The sequence below is a fragment of the Felis catus genome, chromosome A3 (genome assembly GCF_018350175.1).
Source record: "Felis catus isolate Fca126 chromosome A3, F.catus_Fca126_mat1.0, whole genome shotgun sequence".
Classification (NCBI taxonomy): Eukaryota; Metazoa; Chordata; class Mammalia; order Carnivora; family Felidae; genus Felis; species Felis catus.
The window spans coordinates 128,725,175-128,742,620 of NC_058370.1; the positions used below are offsets into that span (position 1 = coordinate 128,725,175).

The window sequence follows — 17,446 nt, forward strand, 5'->3', positions numbered from 1 at the left end:
GGGCTGATGGCTCAGAGCCTGGAGTCTGCTTCCGATTCTGTGTCTCCCTCTCTCTCTGCCCCTCCCCCGTTCATGCTCTGTCTCTCTCTGTCCCAAAAATAAATAAACGTTGGAAAAAAAAAATTTTAAAACCCTTCTATCAGAAGTCTTGCTCTTTTGCTCCATTTTGTTTACTAATGTTTCATGTGGCTTATGCTACGAAGTGTATCTAACGTAGTTTCATCTTTTTCATTTTTAGAGACTTAATTGATGTGGGACTTCTTTTTCCTTAGTGCCTACAAATGCCTTTAGCAGAACTTGTTTGTTGGATTAGAGAATGTGTATAATGTGAAATGTATCCGGTGAGGGCTTGGGGTACACGGCCAAATTGAAGTTGTATTAGAGCCCACTTTCATTTAAGGTGTCAAGTAATTTGGTTCCAAAGCTTTTGTACTTCAGTAAGTATCTGGGAGAGCCACAACTTCAAGGCCGATATTAGAAAACCAAATCTGGATCACAGAATTGGTGAGTGTATTACAAATGGCTAATGTGCTGTGTATGTCTTCAAACTATTAGTTGCACAGAGTTGTGTTTCATGCATCAGGTTTTCTTCGTGCTTTCTGAAAATCCACATGTGATAGTTTTTTTTTTTTAATTGATATACAGGTGAATCTGTCTTTTCAGACATGACCTGTGTTTTTATTACTAGAAATTAGGTACAAAACGCATTTATCTGTTGAGGTGTTTCCACATCATTCCTGTTTTGCCTCATGCCTTACCTACAGACGGTTTTTCCCCCTTGTGTTTATTGGCACCATGTGCATTTCTTCTTTGTTCACTGCATCTGTACCAGTCAGTGCCTGGGTCTTATTAGAAGGGCTTGGAGGGTGGTCCTTTAATACTGCTGTTCCTGCGTCGCCTTGATGCGCTGCCCCTCCCCCTTCTCTGCTTTCCCGGATCTACCACCTTGGCCTCATTCCCACTCATTCCCAGAAGGTGATTTGCCTGTGTTTCACTGGGACACTTGACAACTCGCTTCCCTTTGTCCTTCCTCTTTCCGGCTTTTCCCAGAGAAAGAGGTCTCTTCTCTTGCGTTCAGGCTGCTGGAGTCCACACTCCCCCCGGCTCAGGGCTGTTCTGTCTGTCATCTTTTCTCTCTCCCCAGTGGCTTCAACCTCTCCTTCTCTGCTCTGTCAACTTTTTTTTTTTTTTTTTTTTTTTTTTTTGGTCCTAAAGTTGAAATCACTCCTGTTTTTTTTAAATACAACAACAACAAAGTTAGAGCCATATTCTTCCTGGCTCAGCTCAGCTCAGCTCGGACACAGTCCCCCTTCGCGATCGCTTTCTCCACGTTTCTTTGCTCCTCGTTTGTCTGGAGTCCGGCCACCCCTGCCGTTCCACTGAAACTGCTTCTTAATGTCAAGTCCCCTTCCTCTGTTGCTTTACTGCTGCATCCTTTGACACCACTGCTTCCTCCTTCCCGCAGGCTCCTCTGTGTGGCTTCTGTGATGCCCTCGTGCGTTCCCCTCATCCTTGTCTTAGCCATTCGTTTTCGTCTCTTCTGGGTGGCCCGTGTCTTCTGGCTTTGTCCCCCAGGGTGCTGCTCTTGTCACTAGTAGAGAGTCTTCTGACACCAGTAAGTGCAGCTGTCTGAACCGGTCTGCCCGCTTCCTGTTCAGTCCGCTTCCAGCCCACCATTCAGCACGTACTTACTAAACGAATGCTCTTTCTCTGGCGGACATCTGCTCCTGACATGCGTCAGTTCAAAATCCTTTGGCCGTATTTGGATTTCAGGATAACCTGCCCCTTCCTTAGCTCAGCAAACAGTGTTCTCTGTTCTGTGGTGCCTCCCTACTGCCCCAGCCATTTTGCTCATTGCTTCGCTTCATCCAGTCTTTGGGATCCCGCAGAATGAACTGTACTTTCACACCACGGGACGCTTCTCTGCCTTCCATGCTGTTCTCCTGCCCTCCTTCCTTGTGACCTGCCGATATCCACAGATTCTTTTTTGCTTTTTGTTAAGTTTATTTATTTATTTTGAGTGAGAGAGAGAGAGCAAGAGAGGGACAGAGAGAGAGAGAGAGAGAGAGAGAGAGAGAATCCCAAGCAGTCTCCTCACTCAGTGCCCAATGTGGGGCTCGAACTCAACGAACCACGAGATCATGACCTGAGCTGAAATCAAGAGTCGGACGCTTAACCGACTGAGCCCCCGAGGGGACCCCAGTATCCATGGATTCTTTACAGCACGTTTTAAGTGTTCCTCCCTCAGGGAGACGTTTTAAGTGTTCCTCCCTCAGGGAGACTTTGTGACACTCACAGGTGGGGCCACGTGCCCCCTTCTTTGAGGCCCCACTCATCCTTGCTCTACTTCAGTCTTTGATTTACTGGGTGAGTTTTCCTATGAGGTGGAGATCATTGAAGGAAGAGACCTCATCAGTTTTCTATTCCTACCACTTAGAATGGTGCTTGGTTCACGGAAGGTCCTTAGTAAATAACTGGTAGTCTAGGATGAGGGTGTAAGTGAGTAGTACGAGAAGCGGTGAGTTAAGGCCACGTTAGATGATTTTGCCATCAGCCCGAATTATGTCCTTTCATAAACCCAATCAAGTGATAGGGAGTCCAGTTGCTGTGTCCTGAGCATGTCTAGGAAAATCATTCTTCGTCTTGGTCTCAGTGAAGGGCAAATATTTGAATGGAGACAGAGAAAGTGTCTACCAGAGTTCATCATTCAGCAAGTATTTATTGAATGTTTTTTATATAGGAGGCACTGTGGAAGGGTAGGTAGTGAACAGGAATATGAAAGCAAACATTTTGTTTTTGGAGCAGAATGATATAGTGAAAGTAGGATTAATTTGGCATTATCACTAAATAGCTCCCCCTCGCCACCCCCCCCGTGTTGATGTCGTAAGAATAGACAAATATATATGAAATTGCTCTTAAACTGTCATGCTCTATGAATTTAAGATGTTTGTCTTTCATTATCTTCAGTATTTCTTACTGATTCTTTTGAAACAGTTTGCTGGTATATTTGCTAAAGAACTCTAATGTTTTTGTATTAAATAAATGTATGTTACTGATAACGCAGTCTTATAGAAGATGATCACAAGAGTCCGATTCTGTACAGGAGGCTTTGACTGTAGAAGATGTGGGAGATGAAACACTCAGTCTTCCTGTCGCTTTTCTGTTTCAGGTCGACTGTGCATTGTCACTCATTCGACTCGGAATGGAGCGGAACATTCCCGGTTTGCTGGTTCTCTGTGATAATTTGGTTACCCTGGAAGCCTTGGTTTATGAAGCCGGGTGCGATTTAACCCTAACCTTGAAAGAACTCCAGCAGATGAAAGACATTGAAAAACTAAGATTGCTGATGAGTAGTGTACGTTTTATTTTAACTTTCTGTGTACTTGGATTAACGTGGGTCTCAAAGCCAAAGATAAAATGGCCTCCAAACCTGAGAATTTAGTAAATAAAGGAAGGTTTCTTGACTTAAAAAAAAAAAAAAAATCCAGTTTTTGAATAAATTACTGAAGGCATCCCAAACTATTTTGGCTGTTCTTGTACCTTGCTTGCCCTTTATTCATAATCATCTGTATATAACTTCTTTTTTTCTTTTAGCTAGCAGATTTCTAAACTAGCTGGTCATTCTAGGAGTCATGTTTCTAGGCCTTCACTGTTAAAATTCCCAATTACTTCTCTGTTTTGCTTACACAAAAGTACTGGATTCAGAGGGCTGGTTGCTTGTGTGAAGAAAACATCTTGGCTTAGTGGTTCGTAAGTTCACGAGGGTTTGCCCAGCCACTTTTGGATTCTTCTTGGGTCACCCTGGGGAGGAAATACACCCCCCAACGTTAGAACCTGGTTTCTCATGAACCCACTGAATAGAGAGGCACCTTTGAGACCAGAACGGTGGGGCTGTGGGGGGCCAGCTGTCACAGGCCAGACTGGTTCTAAGCGGCCCGGGAAGGCATGGGATCCCTGTCCCTGCGCTGCCCCACGCGCGCTCCTTTCTCCCTGACTCTTCTCCTTTTTTCTCATGTACTTTCTTTTTCGTCTTCCTTCCTTTTTCTCTCTTGTCCTCTTTCTCCCTCTTATCAGTCAGCCTTTTCTCTCTCCCTCTGGCCCTGCCTTCCATGTTGCTTACTAGTTTTTTTCCCCCACTGATTTTCCAGCCAGTGAGAATTGATTTGTGTTACATGTAAGACTCCTCTTAGGGGATTTAGGTGTTATCTCCTGGCGTAATTAAAAGAAGGAATTGTATGATGTCAGGGAGAATGGGTAAAATTATGTGTGTCATTTGGAGTTTTGTGAAGGTGGATGTAAAGGGGAAAAACAAAACAGGAAAAGGAAAAGGAAAAGGAAGGGAGAGACTCTGGGATTCAGAGACTATTCTGAAGTAGTTGTCTTCTAGAGGTTTTTGTTTTGTTTTAAGTTTATTTATTTTGAGAGAGAGCTAAAGAGAGTGTGGGGAGGGGCAGAGAGAGAGGGAGAGAGAGAATCCCAAGCAGGCTCCTCACTGTCAGTGCAGAGCCCGACATGGGGCTCGAACCCATGAACTGTGAGATCTTGACCTGAGCTGAAACCAAGAGTCAGATGCTCAACCAACTGAGCCCCAGCTGCCCCCCTTCTAGAGTTTTTTTTATGCTCCTCTGTCTCTTTGCTTTTTTCTGTTTTATTCTTCCCATCTCTGGGCTCGCTTGTTCTCTCTCCGTCTCTCGAGATATCTTTTACACGCACACACACACTTTTGTAGGTAGAACCTCTCTTTACTCTGGGAGACCTCATGTTGGAGCAGTAGTAGTAACATTTTTGTCTTCCAGAGCTGGGCATAGGCTGTGAGGGACCCAGAGTGGCCCTGGTCCTGAAGAGAGGGCCCCAAGTGCTGTCCGCTGTACAAGTCCCAGGCAGAAGGCCATTCTGCTACCTCTCAGGCTGCCTGGGAGAGGCGAACCAGAGTGTCTGTTTTAGGAAGTGTTGGCCTTCAAGTCTTTAACTTCAGTCTCTTGAACTTGTTGTCTGGCATGATAGGTATTTAATGTGTGTTTGTTTTGGTTGATTGTATTTTCAGTGTTCTGAGGACAAGTATGTGACAAGTGCCTACCAGTGGATGGTTCCCTTCCTTCATCGTTGTGAGAAACAGTCTCCTGGTGTGGCTAATGAGCTATTAAAAGAATATTTAGTAACTTTAGCTAAAGGGGACTTAAAATTTCCCCTGAAGATATTTCAGCACTCCAAACCAGATGTAAGTAGAAACTCTAACTTCTAAAAAAATCTCTGCACTTCTTCCTCTGCATAATTATGTCTTATCTGTCAGTTTGTTATAATAGGCTTTGCAAGTAACTTCACTTGAAACAGACAAGAAAATGGTTGTCATATTATTCTTTAAAAATGTTTCAACAATTCAGTCCACCAATTTTTTGGAAGTTTATATGTACTTTGATTTATTTACTCATAAGTTTGTTGACTTTCTATTGTATTGATTATATATATAGATATATATCAATACCAAAAAAACTAATAGTTGGTAGATACTGAATTCTTACTATAGATAGGCACTCTACAAGTGTTAACCCATTTAATCCTTATAGCAATCCTATGATGTAGATATTTTTTATTAATATTGGAGGGAAAGAAAATTGTGATCTAGTGTGGTTGGGCAGTTGTCCAGGGTCACAAGGTTAGGAGTGGATCCTGGGTTCACACATAGGTATTCTAATTTCACAGCTGTTTTCTTAACCAGTATGCTTTACCCTAACGCCAGGAGAAGAAGAAAAGATTCGCACCCTTTAGGACCTTCAAAATACTTATGAAAATCTTTAGGATGTCATAAGGAACTCTGATTTTTCTTAATATCTCTTGTATTTGCTTAAGACTACTATATATTGGCTCTCAAACAACACAACATTTAGGAGCAGCAACCCCTGCCCCCCCATGCAGGTGAAAATCCATTTATAATTTTGACTGTCCCAAAACTTCCAACTATCAGTAGCCTACTGTTGACCTTACTGATAACATAAATAGCCGGTTAACACGTTTTGAATGTTATATGTATTCTGTACTGTATCTTCATAATAAAGTAAGCTGGAGAAAAGAAAACATCATTAAGAAAATCATAAGGATGAGAAAATACATTTACAGTCCTGTCCCGTATTTATAAACAATTGGCATATAAGTGGACACACAGTTCAAGGGTCAGCTGTGTTTAAAGCTCTGTACTGCTGTAGAATTCAAGTCGTTGTTCACATTCACTGGCAATAAGTCATTTTGTTAAGTACAGTATACTTTAGCAAAGTAAATAACCTCTTAATTTAGCCATAAATCAAATATGTTGTTTTAAGAGATACTGGCTCCCGTTCTGTTGGCTGGCAGTGGCTCAAGCGGGGTGGCATGGCCACTCGAACGCCCTGACTTTGCAGTGAGAGTCAAAGGGTTGGATTGGGGTTCAAGCCAGAGGCCATTGAAGCCTTCTTCCAATCCAGAATTCGAATTGAGTGCACTTCCTTGAGCTAACCTTTATTGCAGTCTGAAGTCTTCTGAAGTGTATGGTCTTAAGCTGTATAATCCAGATAAAAAAGGAAAACATTGCTTAGCTAACCTTACACATTTTTTGGTTTCTGAAAGGGTCGTTTGTCAGAAATATATGTATTCTTTGGCGTTTTAAAATTTTCTATCTTCTCATAAGCAGCTCCCGTTTAGTATTCTGGTTTTGAATTTGGGGTGGTTTACTGTGAGCCAAGGGTGGGTTGCTTAAGACCGCAGAACACAATGTGAGAAGCAGGATGGATTGAAAATGAATGTTTTATGAGGAAGAAGGAAGTGACTTTAAATTCTTTCTAGTAATCTTGTTTGTGATACTTCTTCCTTACAGAGTCTTGTAAATCCTTTGTATGTCATCAGCTTTTTGTTGTTTTTACTTGGCAATTTAGCATGCGCCTTTTGAATAAAACATACGGTCATTTGCTTTTGTTGAAATATGTAAACATCAAAGCAGAGAACAATGGAGTTGCTGGGCTCTTCCTTTCTGATCCAACCTCTACATTTCTAACAATATTATCTTTCCACAACAGAACTTTGCTCATGTTCATGGATCATGATCTACGGGAAGCCTCCAGAGGCTTACCAATGTCCACAGGGTAAACGTTAGGCTCTCTAGCCTTTGTGGTTGTTTGTGGTCTGTTTCTAGTCTGCCTCTTGAGCCTCATTTCCCTCTGTGAAGGAATGTGTTAGTTCACTCACACTGAACTTCTCACCCTGTCTTCACCTTGTTCGGTCTTTCATGCCTCTTTATGTCTTAATAGGCTGTCTCCTTTGTTAGGGATGGTCAACTTCTCTTCCCTTCCCTTTGCAGACATCTACCTGCCCTTCAAGATCCTGCTGTCTAAGATTCCCTCTGCTGGGACACCTGTGACTTACCTATGCTATGACAGGTCTTGTCCCTGCCTCTGTAATAACCCATGTCACACTCTCATAATTGGTGTTTATTTATTTTTATTAAAACACTCATGTTTGTCTCTCCCACCCTCGTTTCCTATGTGTGTTCTCTATGTCCCCTGCATCTGTGTGTTGCCAGAGTGTCAGTGCCTTGTAGAGAGCAGGTGCTCAGTAAATTTTGTGAGGGCAGATGATGAGCGAGGGACTGAAACTGGGTTTCATTATGATGCTTTAGGTCACTTGATTCCATTTGTTTGCTTATTAGGATTGTGCTTGGAGCATTGTTTTTATTTTACTTTACTTGGCCCTTTCCAAAAAGATCTGCCATGTGTTAGGCGCAGAGTATTTACAGTAATATCACGGGAGCACTGATTTCTGTATCAGACCGCTTGGACTAAGTTACGCTGCATTAACAAATGAGTAGGTTAGAACAGACATTCATCACTTGCAAGTGTCATACAGGCTGTGGCTGGGCTTCTCTTGTGTTCCATGTCTTGTTCGCTCTGGGACGTGGCTAAAAGAGCAGGCCCCCTTTGCTGAGCTGTGGCACAGGGAAAAAGAACAAAGTAGAACCGCACAGTGACTCTTAAAACTCAGCTCAACGTATGTCACGTGACATCCGGTCACATTTCACAGGCTAGAGGAAGTCTGTGGCCAAGCCTGATGTTAATAAGGCAGGGAAGAGGGGAGTGCATATTTGGGGACAATAATACAGATACATACTTGCCCTTTTAACTGTAGTGTATGCTACAAACTCTTCTTCTTTTGTATAACATCCTAATTTTAAGCACTCCTCTGTGATTTTAAGCTGCTGTTCTTTGCTTGAATGGCCCTTTGGAAAGTAGAACTTGTGAAGGAACTTGGGCAAGTCTGGATGAAGAGGATTTGTGAATAAAATATTCTGCCTTCTCATGTTCTCTGTCTGCTGTACTAGCATTTTAAAAATGCATCTGTGTATGGGAACTATGAACTTAAATTTTTTTGATTGTTATTTATTTTGAGAGAGAGAGAGAGAGAGCCAGTGAGCGAGCCAGTGTGAGCAGGGGAGGGGCAGAGGGAGAGGGAAGAGAGAATCCCAAGCAGGTTCTGCACTGTCATCGCAGATCCTAATGCTGGGGCTCGAACTCACAAACTCTGAGCAGATCAAGAGTTGGACGTTTAACTGACTGAGCCACCCAGGTGCCCAAGACTTTAAAACAAAAAGGGGGGGGGGTGCGCCTGGGTGGCTCAATCGATTAAGCAACCAACTTCGGCTCAGGTCATGATCTCACAGTTTATGGATTCGAGCCCCACGTCAGGCTCTGTACTGACAGCTCAGAACCTGGAGCCTGCTTTGGATCCTGTGTCTTCCTCTCTCTCTGCCCCTACCCAACTTGTTCTCTGTCTCTGTCTCTGTCTCTCTCAAAAATAAATAAACATTAAAAAAAATAACAGTCTTCTAGGCCCAACCCAGATATAATGAGAATTTGGGGGGTAGGGATCTGGAATGTGCACTTGACGATTTATCCAGTGATTCTGGTGGAAATCCACATGCTATATGCTGCAGATAATTCCCACTCCTGTTTTTCTGTTCCTCCTGTCGTTCTCTTAGTGATGAAAGTCACTTTCATCTGATGGGGAATCAAACTGTTTCAAGGTTCAGAAGGACTTTCCTCTTTCGAGCTGTCCTGTATTTCTATGGTGCAGTCCTCCAGAGGCCTGAGTTTGGAAGCTTTGGGTGCTGACGTAGGCCCTGTATCCCAGCAGTGGCATAAGTGGGAAAGTCTACTTAACACTTTAAACTCTTGTCTTCGATTTCCTGCTTGCCTGCTTTTGGCCCATACTCCTTAGGGAACTGAAAAATGTATACTCTACCATGCAGTTAAGTATGGTAACCTCTAGCCATGTGAGGCTATATAAATTAAAATAATAAAATTAAAAATTCATTTATTCAGTCTCCCCAGCTTTCTGTTTTTTCTAGTATTTTGTAATTACAAACGATGCTATAGTGAATAACTTGTTCCCATGTGGTTTTGTGTCTTTGATGTTTATTTTATTTATTTATTAAAAAAATTTTTCTTTAATGTTTATTTTTGAGAGAGAGAGAGAGAGAGAGAGAGTGCGAGCGTGAGTGGGAGAGAGGGAGACACAGAATCCAAAATAGGCTCCAGGCTCTGAGCTGTCAGTACAGAGCCCGACATGGGGCTCGAACTCATGAACCACAAGATCATGACCTGAGCTGAAGTCAGACACTTAACAGAGTGAGTCGCCTAGGCGCCCCACGTTTATTTATTTTTGGGAGAGAGAGACAGAGCATGAGTAGGGGAGGGCCAGAGAGAAAGGGAGACACAGAATCCGAAGCAGGCTCCAGGCTCTGAGCTGTTAGTACAGAGCCCGATGTGGGGCTCGAACCCATGAACCGTGAGATCACGACCTGAGCTGAAGTCGGACGCTTAACTGATGGAGCCACCCGGGCGCCCCGGTTTTGTGTCTTTGGTATGCCTTCAAGGTGTGTTCCTACGATGGGCATCCTGAGCCTACAGGCAAGGGTTGTGTCGGCATTGCCAGAGTTTCCTTCAGGGCGGTGGGGACGGGGGATGGTTGGTCCAGTTGACATTCCTACCAGCGGTATAAGACCATGCTTGTCTCTCTACAGTTTTGTGGACAGAATTCATTGCCATGGTTTAACATGTTTACTAATGTGGGAAGTGGAAAGTGGTATTTCAGGGGTGTTTTAATTTGAATTTAATTATGAGTGAATTTGAAATGTCCTCATGTATTTGAGGGGATTATCTCTTTTTTGGTGACTTGTCCATTCCTGTCTTCTCCCCGTTTTTCATTTGGATTTTTGTTTCTTTGTGCTTTGTTTTTGTAGAAATTCAGGTACATTGGCATAATTACCCCCCTTTTTAATGGTATGGATTGTGTATATTTCTTTCAGTTGGTAGATTATCTTTTGACTCTGTCTCTGGTGGGTTATGTCAGCCAGAATTTTTATCTCTATGTGTAGACAAATTGAGCAATTTTTTATTGCCTGTGTATTAGGAGTCATGGTGAGCAAGCCTTTTCCTCCAAGGTCAAAGAAGAATCCACTCATTTTCTTTCAGTACTTGTATGATTTTATTTTTCTGTGTGGATCCATAATCTACTTGGAGTTCATTTTTTTGTGTGGTGACATGAGGTCTAATTTCTTTCCTCAGATGGCTACCTAGTTGTCCCAGCACCATTTATTACAAATTTGGTCTTTTCTAGAGTGATTTGAGATGCCACCTTTGTCTTATATCAGATTTCCATTTAGTTCTAATTCTAGACTTAAAAAATTTTTTTTGCAAGTTTATTTATTTTTGAGAAAGAGAGACTGAGTGTGACCGGGGGAGGGGCAGAGAGAGAGGGAGACACAGAATCCGAAGCAGGCTCCAGGCTCCAAGCTCCAAGCTGTCAGCACAGAGCCTGACGCAGGGCTTGAACTCATAAACTGTGAGATCATGACCTGAGCCGGAGTCGGATGCTCAACCGACTGAGCCACTCAGGCTCCCCTAGAGTTTTTATATTGTTACTGGTTTGTCTGTACACTGGGACCAACTGTTTAATTATAGAGATTTTATAGTGTGCTTTTAAAGTCTGGTAAGGGTGGTGTTCCTTTATAGTTTTTCTCCCTAGGTTTTTTTTTTTTTTTTTTTTAAGCTATTCTTATAAAAGTTTGTTTCTTCATCTGAACTGTAGTACAACTTGTTTGATTCCATAAAATAGCTTATATTTACTGTGATTATATTAAATTTGTAAATTAGCCTAGCAAGACTAATATTTATTTATTTATTGAAGTTTTAAGGTTCAGTTAATTAATTTCATGCACATGCATGAGCATGAGCTGGGGAGGGGCAGAGAGAGCAAGAGACCAGTATCTCTATAACATCCAGTCATCCTATTCAAAAAGAGGGGGTATCCCTCTTGCACTGTTGGTGGGGATGCAAATGGGTGCCTTTGGAAAATAGTGTGGAGGTTTCTCAAAAAATTAAAAATAGGCCTATCCTATGACCCAGTAATAGCACTGCTAGGAATTTACCCAAGGGATACAGGAGTGCTGATGCATAGGGGCACTTGTACCCCAATGTTTATAGCAGCACTTTCAACAGTAGCCAAATTATGGAAAGAGCCTACATGTCCATCAACTGATGAATGGATAAAGAAGTTGTGGTTTATATACACAATGGAGTACTACGTGGCAATGAGAAAGAATAAAATATGGTCTTTTGTAGCAACGTGGATGGAACTGGAGAATGTTATGCTAAGTGAAATAAGTCCTACAGAGAAAGACCGATACCATACGTTTTCACTCCTATGTGGATCCTGAGAAACTTAACAGAAGACCATGGGGGAGTGGAAGGGGGAAAAAAAAGTTACAGAGAGGGAAGGAGGCAAACCATAAGAGACTCTTAAAAACTGAGAACAGGGGCGCCTGGGTGGCGCAGTCGGTTAAGCGTCCGACTTCAGCCAGGTCACGATCTCGCGGTCCGGGAGTTCGAGCCCCGCGTCAGGCTCTGGGCTGATGGCTCAGAGCCTGGAGCCTGTTTCCGATTCTGTGTCTCCCTCTCTCTCTGCTCCTCCCCCGTTCATGCTCTGTCTCTCTCTGTCCCCCCCCCCCCCCAAAAAAAAATAAATAAACGTTGAAAAAAAAAAACAACAAAACTGAGAACAATCTGAGGGTTGATGGGGGGTGAGAGGGAGGGGAAAGTGGGTGATGGGAATTGAGGAGGGCACCTGTTGGGATGAGCATTGGGTGTTGTATGGAAACCAATTTGACAATAAATTTCATATTAAAAAAAAAGAGGGTATCATTCTATTCTGTCTTTTTTTTTACTGTCTTTCAGGTGTATTAAAAATGTTCTTCATGTAGCTTGTGCACATTTTTTGTTAAATTTATTCCTAAGCCTTTAGTTTTCTCTTTTTCTATTATAAATTAAGTTTTCCCTACCTTCACTTCCTCTGTTTGTTGGTTTTATATATGAAAGCTATTCATTTTGTATGTTAATTTTGTATTCTGCCCCTTTACTAGTTTCTTGTATTACTTTATTCTCTGGGGTTTTCCAGATATCCTGTCTTGTCATCTGCTTTTCATCTACTTGCCTGTAGCGCATAATTTTAAGATATTTGTGTATTTATTTATTTATTTATTTATTTATAATTCATTTATTCATTCATCCATTTATTCATTCATTCATTTAATGTTTGTTTATTTTTGAGAGAGAGAGAGAGAGAGACAGAGCACAAACGAGGGAGGAGCAGAGAGAGAGGGAGATACAGAATCTGAAGCAGGTTCAAATGCATGGCTCAAACCCATGAACCGTGAGATCATGACCTGAGGTGAAATCGGACGCTTAACCAACTGAGCCACCCAAGACTGTTCTTTAAAATAAAATTATAATCTTCCTACACTTTACCTTGCTGTGTAGCATGGAGAATAATCTGCTACTCATGGTGGGGAAGATTCACTGACTTCCTAGAAAGTTTTAAAGGGGCTCTTTTCTGTTAGCTTGAGGTGGGGCAAATGGTGGTTTAATAGTCACTACTGAGATATTAGGGCAGGCATGATGGAAATAAGAGGAAGTGTGTTTTACACTTCATGAAGTTAGACATCTTGTAGGTAGATGAACAGAGCACAAGTGGTAAGTGCCTTAAAATGGTGATCATTACAATTTATGTGCTAATAGATTGCATTAGGAAAGATATACTAAATGGCACGGGAAGCAAACAAAAAGATGCCATAGGAATATAAAGAGGAAAAAATAATTTATGTATCAGAGTAGAATGAGGATAGAGTCTTTGGATTAACATTTATTGAGCATATGTAAGAGGCTGTAAAAATCTGGCCAAGTCCAATTGAAGTTCAAGCCAGGCAGAGATACAACTGGATTATTAGGGAGGTCGTAGATAGGGCAAGACTGAGTTTTTGAGAAGTACACTACGACAAGGAGACATAATCAGACTAACAGCATGTTTAGATGAAGGCAAGAAATTGAATTTGAGTGAACTAAAATTTGCATAGAGGTTTGTAGGACCAGAACAGTGAGCTGGCACCAGGCACGAAGGACTTGAGTGGAAGGCGGAAAGTTCATGTTTTACCTTTCACATCGTAGGACTGCAAAAGGGTTTTCAGCAGGAGATTTTGAACACATATGATCAAGTATGGACTCTAGAACCTTTAACTTCCAAGTGATTCTTTAGTGTCGCAGGGAGGGCAGGAAAGGAAGCAGGGGAATCCAGGGAAACATCAAAGAGTTTGGCTTCTGCTGCAGTTGGTTTTCCATTTATTCCTTTTCATTCAAACTGGTTTGTCTCTTTTCATTTTCCTGGAGGAGTTGCGTTGTTGAATGCTGTAGTTTTTGCCGGTCTCTCCCATTCTTACTGTGAAATGTTCCCGCGGGCCTGTTCCTGCAGGCTGTGGGGCTGTGAGAGCAGGTATCCTTAGCCCTGGTTTTGCGGCCAGTTGCCTGCATTTGGCTCCTGACCTGACCACAGCCAGCTTTGTGCCGTGAGCAAGTTATAGGGCCTCTTGGGGCCTCAGTTTCCCCTTTATGTAGAATCGAAATGGAACTAGTATTAACCTTACAGGGTGGTTTGAGGAATTGAGAATTCATGCATGTGAAGCACATAGAAATAGTACCTGGCACACAGTAAGAAATCAGGAAAAGTTAGCAATTTTAATTAAACAATAATGACTTTTACTGTGCCCTGTTTGTCTCTTTAACCAGTCTGTCACTTTGCAACCTTGGATAACTGTCACGTGTCGATGTCAAGTTAATGGGATGTTTTTCTCTTAACACCTTGAAGAAATCTGTAGAACTCCTGTAACCATACTACCTCAGAAAACTGTACTTTCCTCATAACCTTGAATGTTTCTTCTTCTGTCCATCCATGTGATTTTTCCAGCGAGACGATAGATGCCTTTGGTAGCTTCTCTCCATCACTTTCTTATCTGTTTTGTGAATTTCTGCTAAAATGCTGAACCCCACTAGGTCTTTATTATGGAAATTATTTTGTCATTGAGGGCTCTAAACTTACTTTGTCATTGAATAGGGCTCTAAGAATATAGTTTCTGCTTTCTATTTTCATTTCTTTGGTGGTAATCATGTCAGCGTTCTTCACGTATTAATTTATTTAGTCCTCACAACTGTGACATTATGGAGAGTTGTTAATATCCATTTGTATAGATGAGAAAAACAAGGCACAAATACAGTATTTTCATATCCTAGAAAATACTCCAGAATGGGAGTCTGATTTGCGATGGAAAGGGTGTATCCTATAGAAGACAGTGACCCAAAGTAGCCATTCTTTCTGCACCAGAGTGTGCTCTGTGATTTGAATATTACTGCATTACAGTGTGACTTCTTTTGAATAGACTGTCAGTGCTATTTAGTTACATGACTAATATATAATGCATACTGAAAAATAGTAGGTTCAAACATCTCTGAATATTAGTTAAGGAATTTTATATATTTTTGTAATTGAAACACATAAAATTTGGCTTTAGGGTTAGAAATGTTTTTAATGAAGTGCCTTTTTAATTCACTGTGTTTCTTCTACCCACTTTATCTTGAATGGGTCATAAATTGAAGAATCTGTTTTCAGCAGATGCAAAGATTATGGGTACAAATTATCTTTTCTAGCTGATTCTGTAATTAAAATGTGATTTCATTCAGAATTATTAAAGACCCCAAAAGTCTGTAAGCTAAAGAAAAATCAAGATTTGTTTTTGCAGGTGATTAATTGCACTATTTAATATTCTATTGACAGTTGTACTGGGCTAGGGAAAAACGGACTATAAATCTGACTCTTACTACAGCATGCTTTATTTTCTCTGTAGCTGCAACAAAAAATTATTCCTGATCAGGACCAACTGATGGCAGTCGCTCTAGAGTGTATCTACAACTGTGAACGAAATGACCAGCTGTCCCTTTGTTATGACATATTAGAATGTCTTCCACAAAGAGGATACGGGTGAGAATCCACAGTGTGCCAGTCTTATTGTCATCCTTTTTGTCCTAACAGCTGAAACGAAAATGTTGTTTCCCTGAGTGTTCATTAGAGAGAATTTGGGGAATATAAAAACATGTATAGAAGAAAATGAAATCATCTGCAAACCTGTAGCCTAGAGATAAACTTTTGTTTTTCCAACAGTGTATGAGCAGTCACTGTAATTTTGTCAACTTGGATAAATTATCCATTAAAAAACAAACAAAAATACCACCACCACGATGAAAAATACTTAATTTTAAGTGCATAGACAGTGATATCTCTGTTTTCAGTTGTGTTTTTCATGAAGCTTTTTTCATATTTGTGGGCTTGGGGTAATCTATGAATTATTTGTTCTGGGCCCTTGCCTACAATAAGCATGTTAAGTAATCATGGATGAATATAAATAATTTTATTTTACTTTATTTTTCTTTCAGTTTTATTGAGCTGTAATTAATATACAGCACCGTGTAAGTTTGAAGTGTTTAACGTAATGGCTGGATATCCATACATTGTAAAGCGCCAAGTCTGTTTGGTTAACATCCCTCATCTTCTACAGTTACATACATACACACATACATACATAAATAAGTAAGTTTTCTACCTTGTGATGAGATCTTTTACTCTTTTGAATATAGCATACAGCAGTGTTTTGGTTGGTTTCAGTTGTTTGCCCAGATTGTTCCTTGACTGGAACATGTTGCTTCATAACCATCTTAGCGCATTATGTCCCCTGTACGTACTTCTCTTACACCTGGAAGTTTTATACATTTTGACCACCTTTATTCGGTTCCCACTCTACCCACTCCCATCCCCCGTAACCACAAATCTGATTTTTTTCTATGAGGAGGTGGTGGTGGTTTTTAGATTCCACATATAAGTGAGACTGTCTTATAGTATTTGTCTGTCTTTGACTTATTTCTCTTAGTATAATGCCCTTAAATCCCATCCATGTTGTCATAAATGGCAGGATTTCCTTCTCTTGTGTGGCTGAATAGTATTCCACTGTGTACATGTAAATAGCACTTTTTCTTGATTTATGCATCTGTTGACGGACACTTAGGTTGTTTCCATGTCTTGACTGTTGTGACTAATGCTGCTCCCTCTCTCTTTTCCTTTAAGGAGATTTTTATTTTTTGTGAAATGAATGATAGAAATCACCAATTTTGCATCCCAGTGTGAAATAATGGTTTCATGCAGTCATTCACAGGACTGCGGTCAGGTGAAAGATTGATGGGTAAAAGATATTTGCGTGATACCAAAGTATTAGCTCAGCATATTTTTAATATATTTCTTTTGTTATTTCAAAGGGGAGATTTAGCTTTATAAAGTGCAAGTCTGACTGCCACCATCTTTAATCAAGCTACCACGTGTGGTATCACGGTCAGCCTGGTGTTCTGTGCCTCCTGCAGAGATGCATTACGAGTAAAATTGTTCACTCTGAATCTACAGTCCTTGCGCTGAACTTCTGCTTTACAGTAAATCAGGGGATAGGGGAGCAAGTCCAAGAACACATGAAGGAAACAGATACATACGGAGGGTGAGGCACTCTGCAAGTCAACTGGTCTTCTCACTTTGAAAAGCCCGCGTCATGGAGAGAAACAAATGAGTGGGGGTGGGAGGTGCCGATCTAAAATCAAGAGTCCAAACAGACATCATCATCTCCTAAATTTTAACTATAAAGCAATGTATGCACATCACGAAAGTGAAGGAATCGAAAGACTTGTGATCGATAAACAGTTGATTGCTGCCCCCCTTCGTCATGCCTGAACACCTGTCTTCTAACAGGAACACTTGCGTAGATAATGGTTTTCTTCTGGTCTTTGCCTGCCTCCTCTAAAACAGTAGACTCATGCTGCTGCCGCAGTGCTGCGTGATTCTTGACTTCCTTTCAGGGAGGTCTACCTCTCCCCATACCTGCTTGTCCTACTGTTCTGTCAGCGTGGTTAAGGCCGTCGTTTCATCACTGTGTTAGTAAATGTTGTTTCTACAGAGCTGGGTATGATTATATTTCCTTTTTTTGCAGCGTTTTGTTGTCCCTGAATTGGAT

At 41.3% G+C, this 17,446-nt stretch overlaps 1 protein-coding gene across 11 annotated transcripts in view; it reads left to right on the forward strand.

The window, feature by feature from the left end:
- The window catches only part of NBAS (NBAS subunit of NRZ tethering complex), a 355,550-nt gene that overhangs the window by 152,135 nt on the left and 185,969 nt on the right, over nucleotides 1-17,446 (forward strand). For all 11 annotated transcript variants that reach the window (XM_045054925.1, XM_045054924.1, XM_045054917.1 and 8 more), the window contains 3 exons: nucleotides 3,170-3,355; nucleotides 5,045-5,218; nucleotides 15,248-15,381. In XM_045054925.1, the coding sequence (XP_044910860.1) occupies nucleotides 3,170-3,355; nucleotides 5,045-5,218; nucleotides 15,248-15,381 (494 nt within the window). The remainder of the gene's footprint in view (nucleotides 1-3,169; nucleotides 3,356-5,044; nucleotides 5,219-15,247; nucleotides 15,382-17,446) is intronic.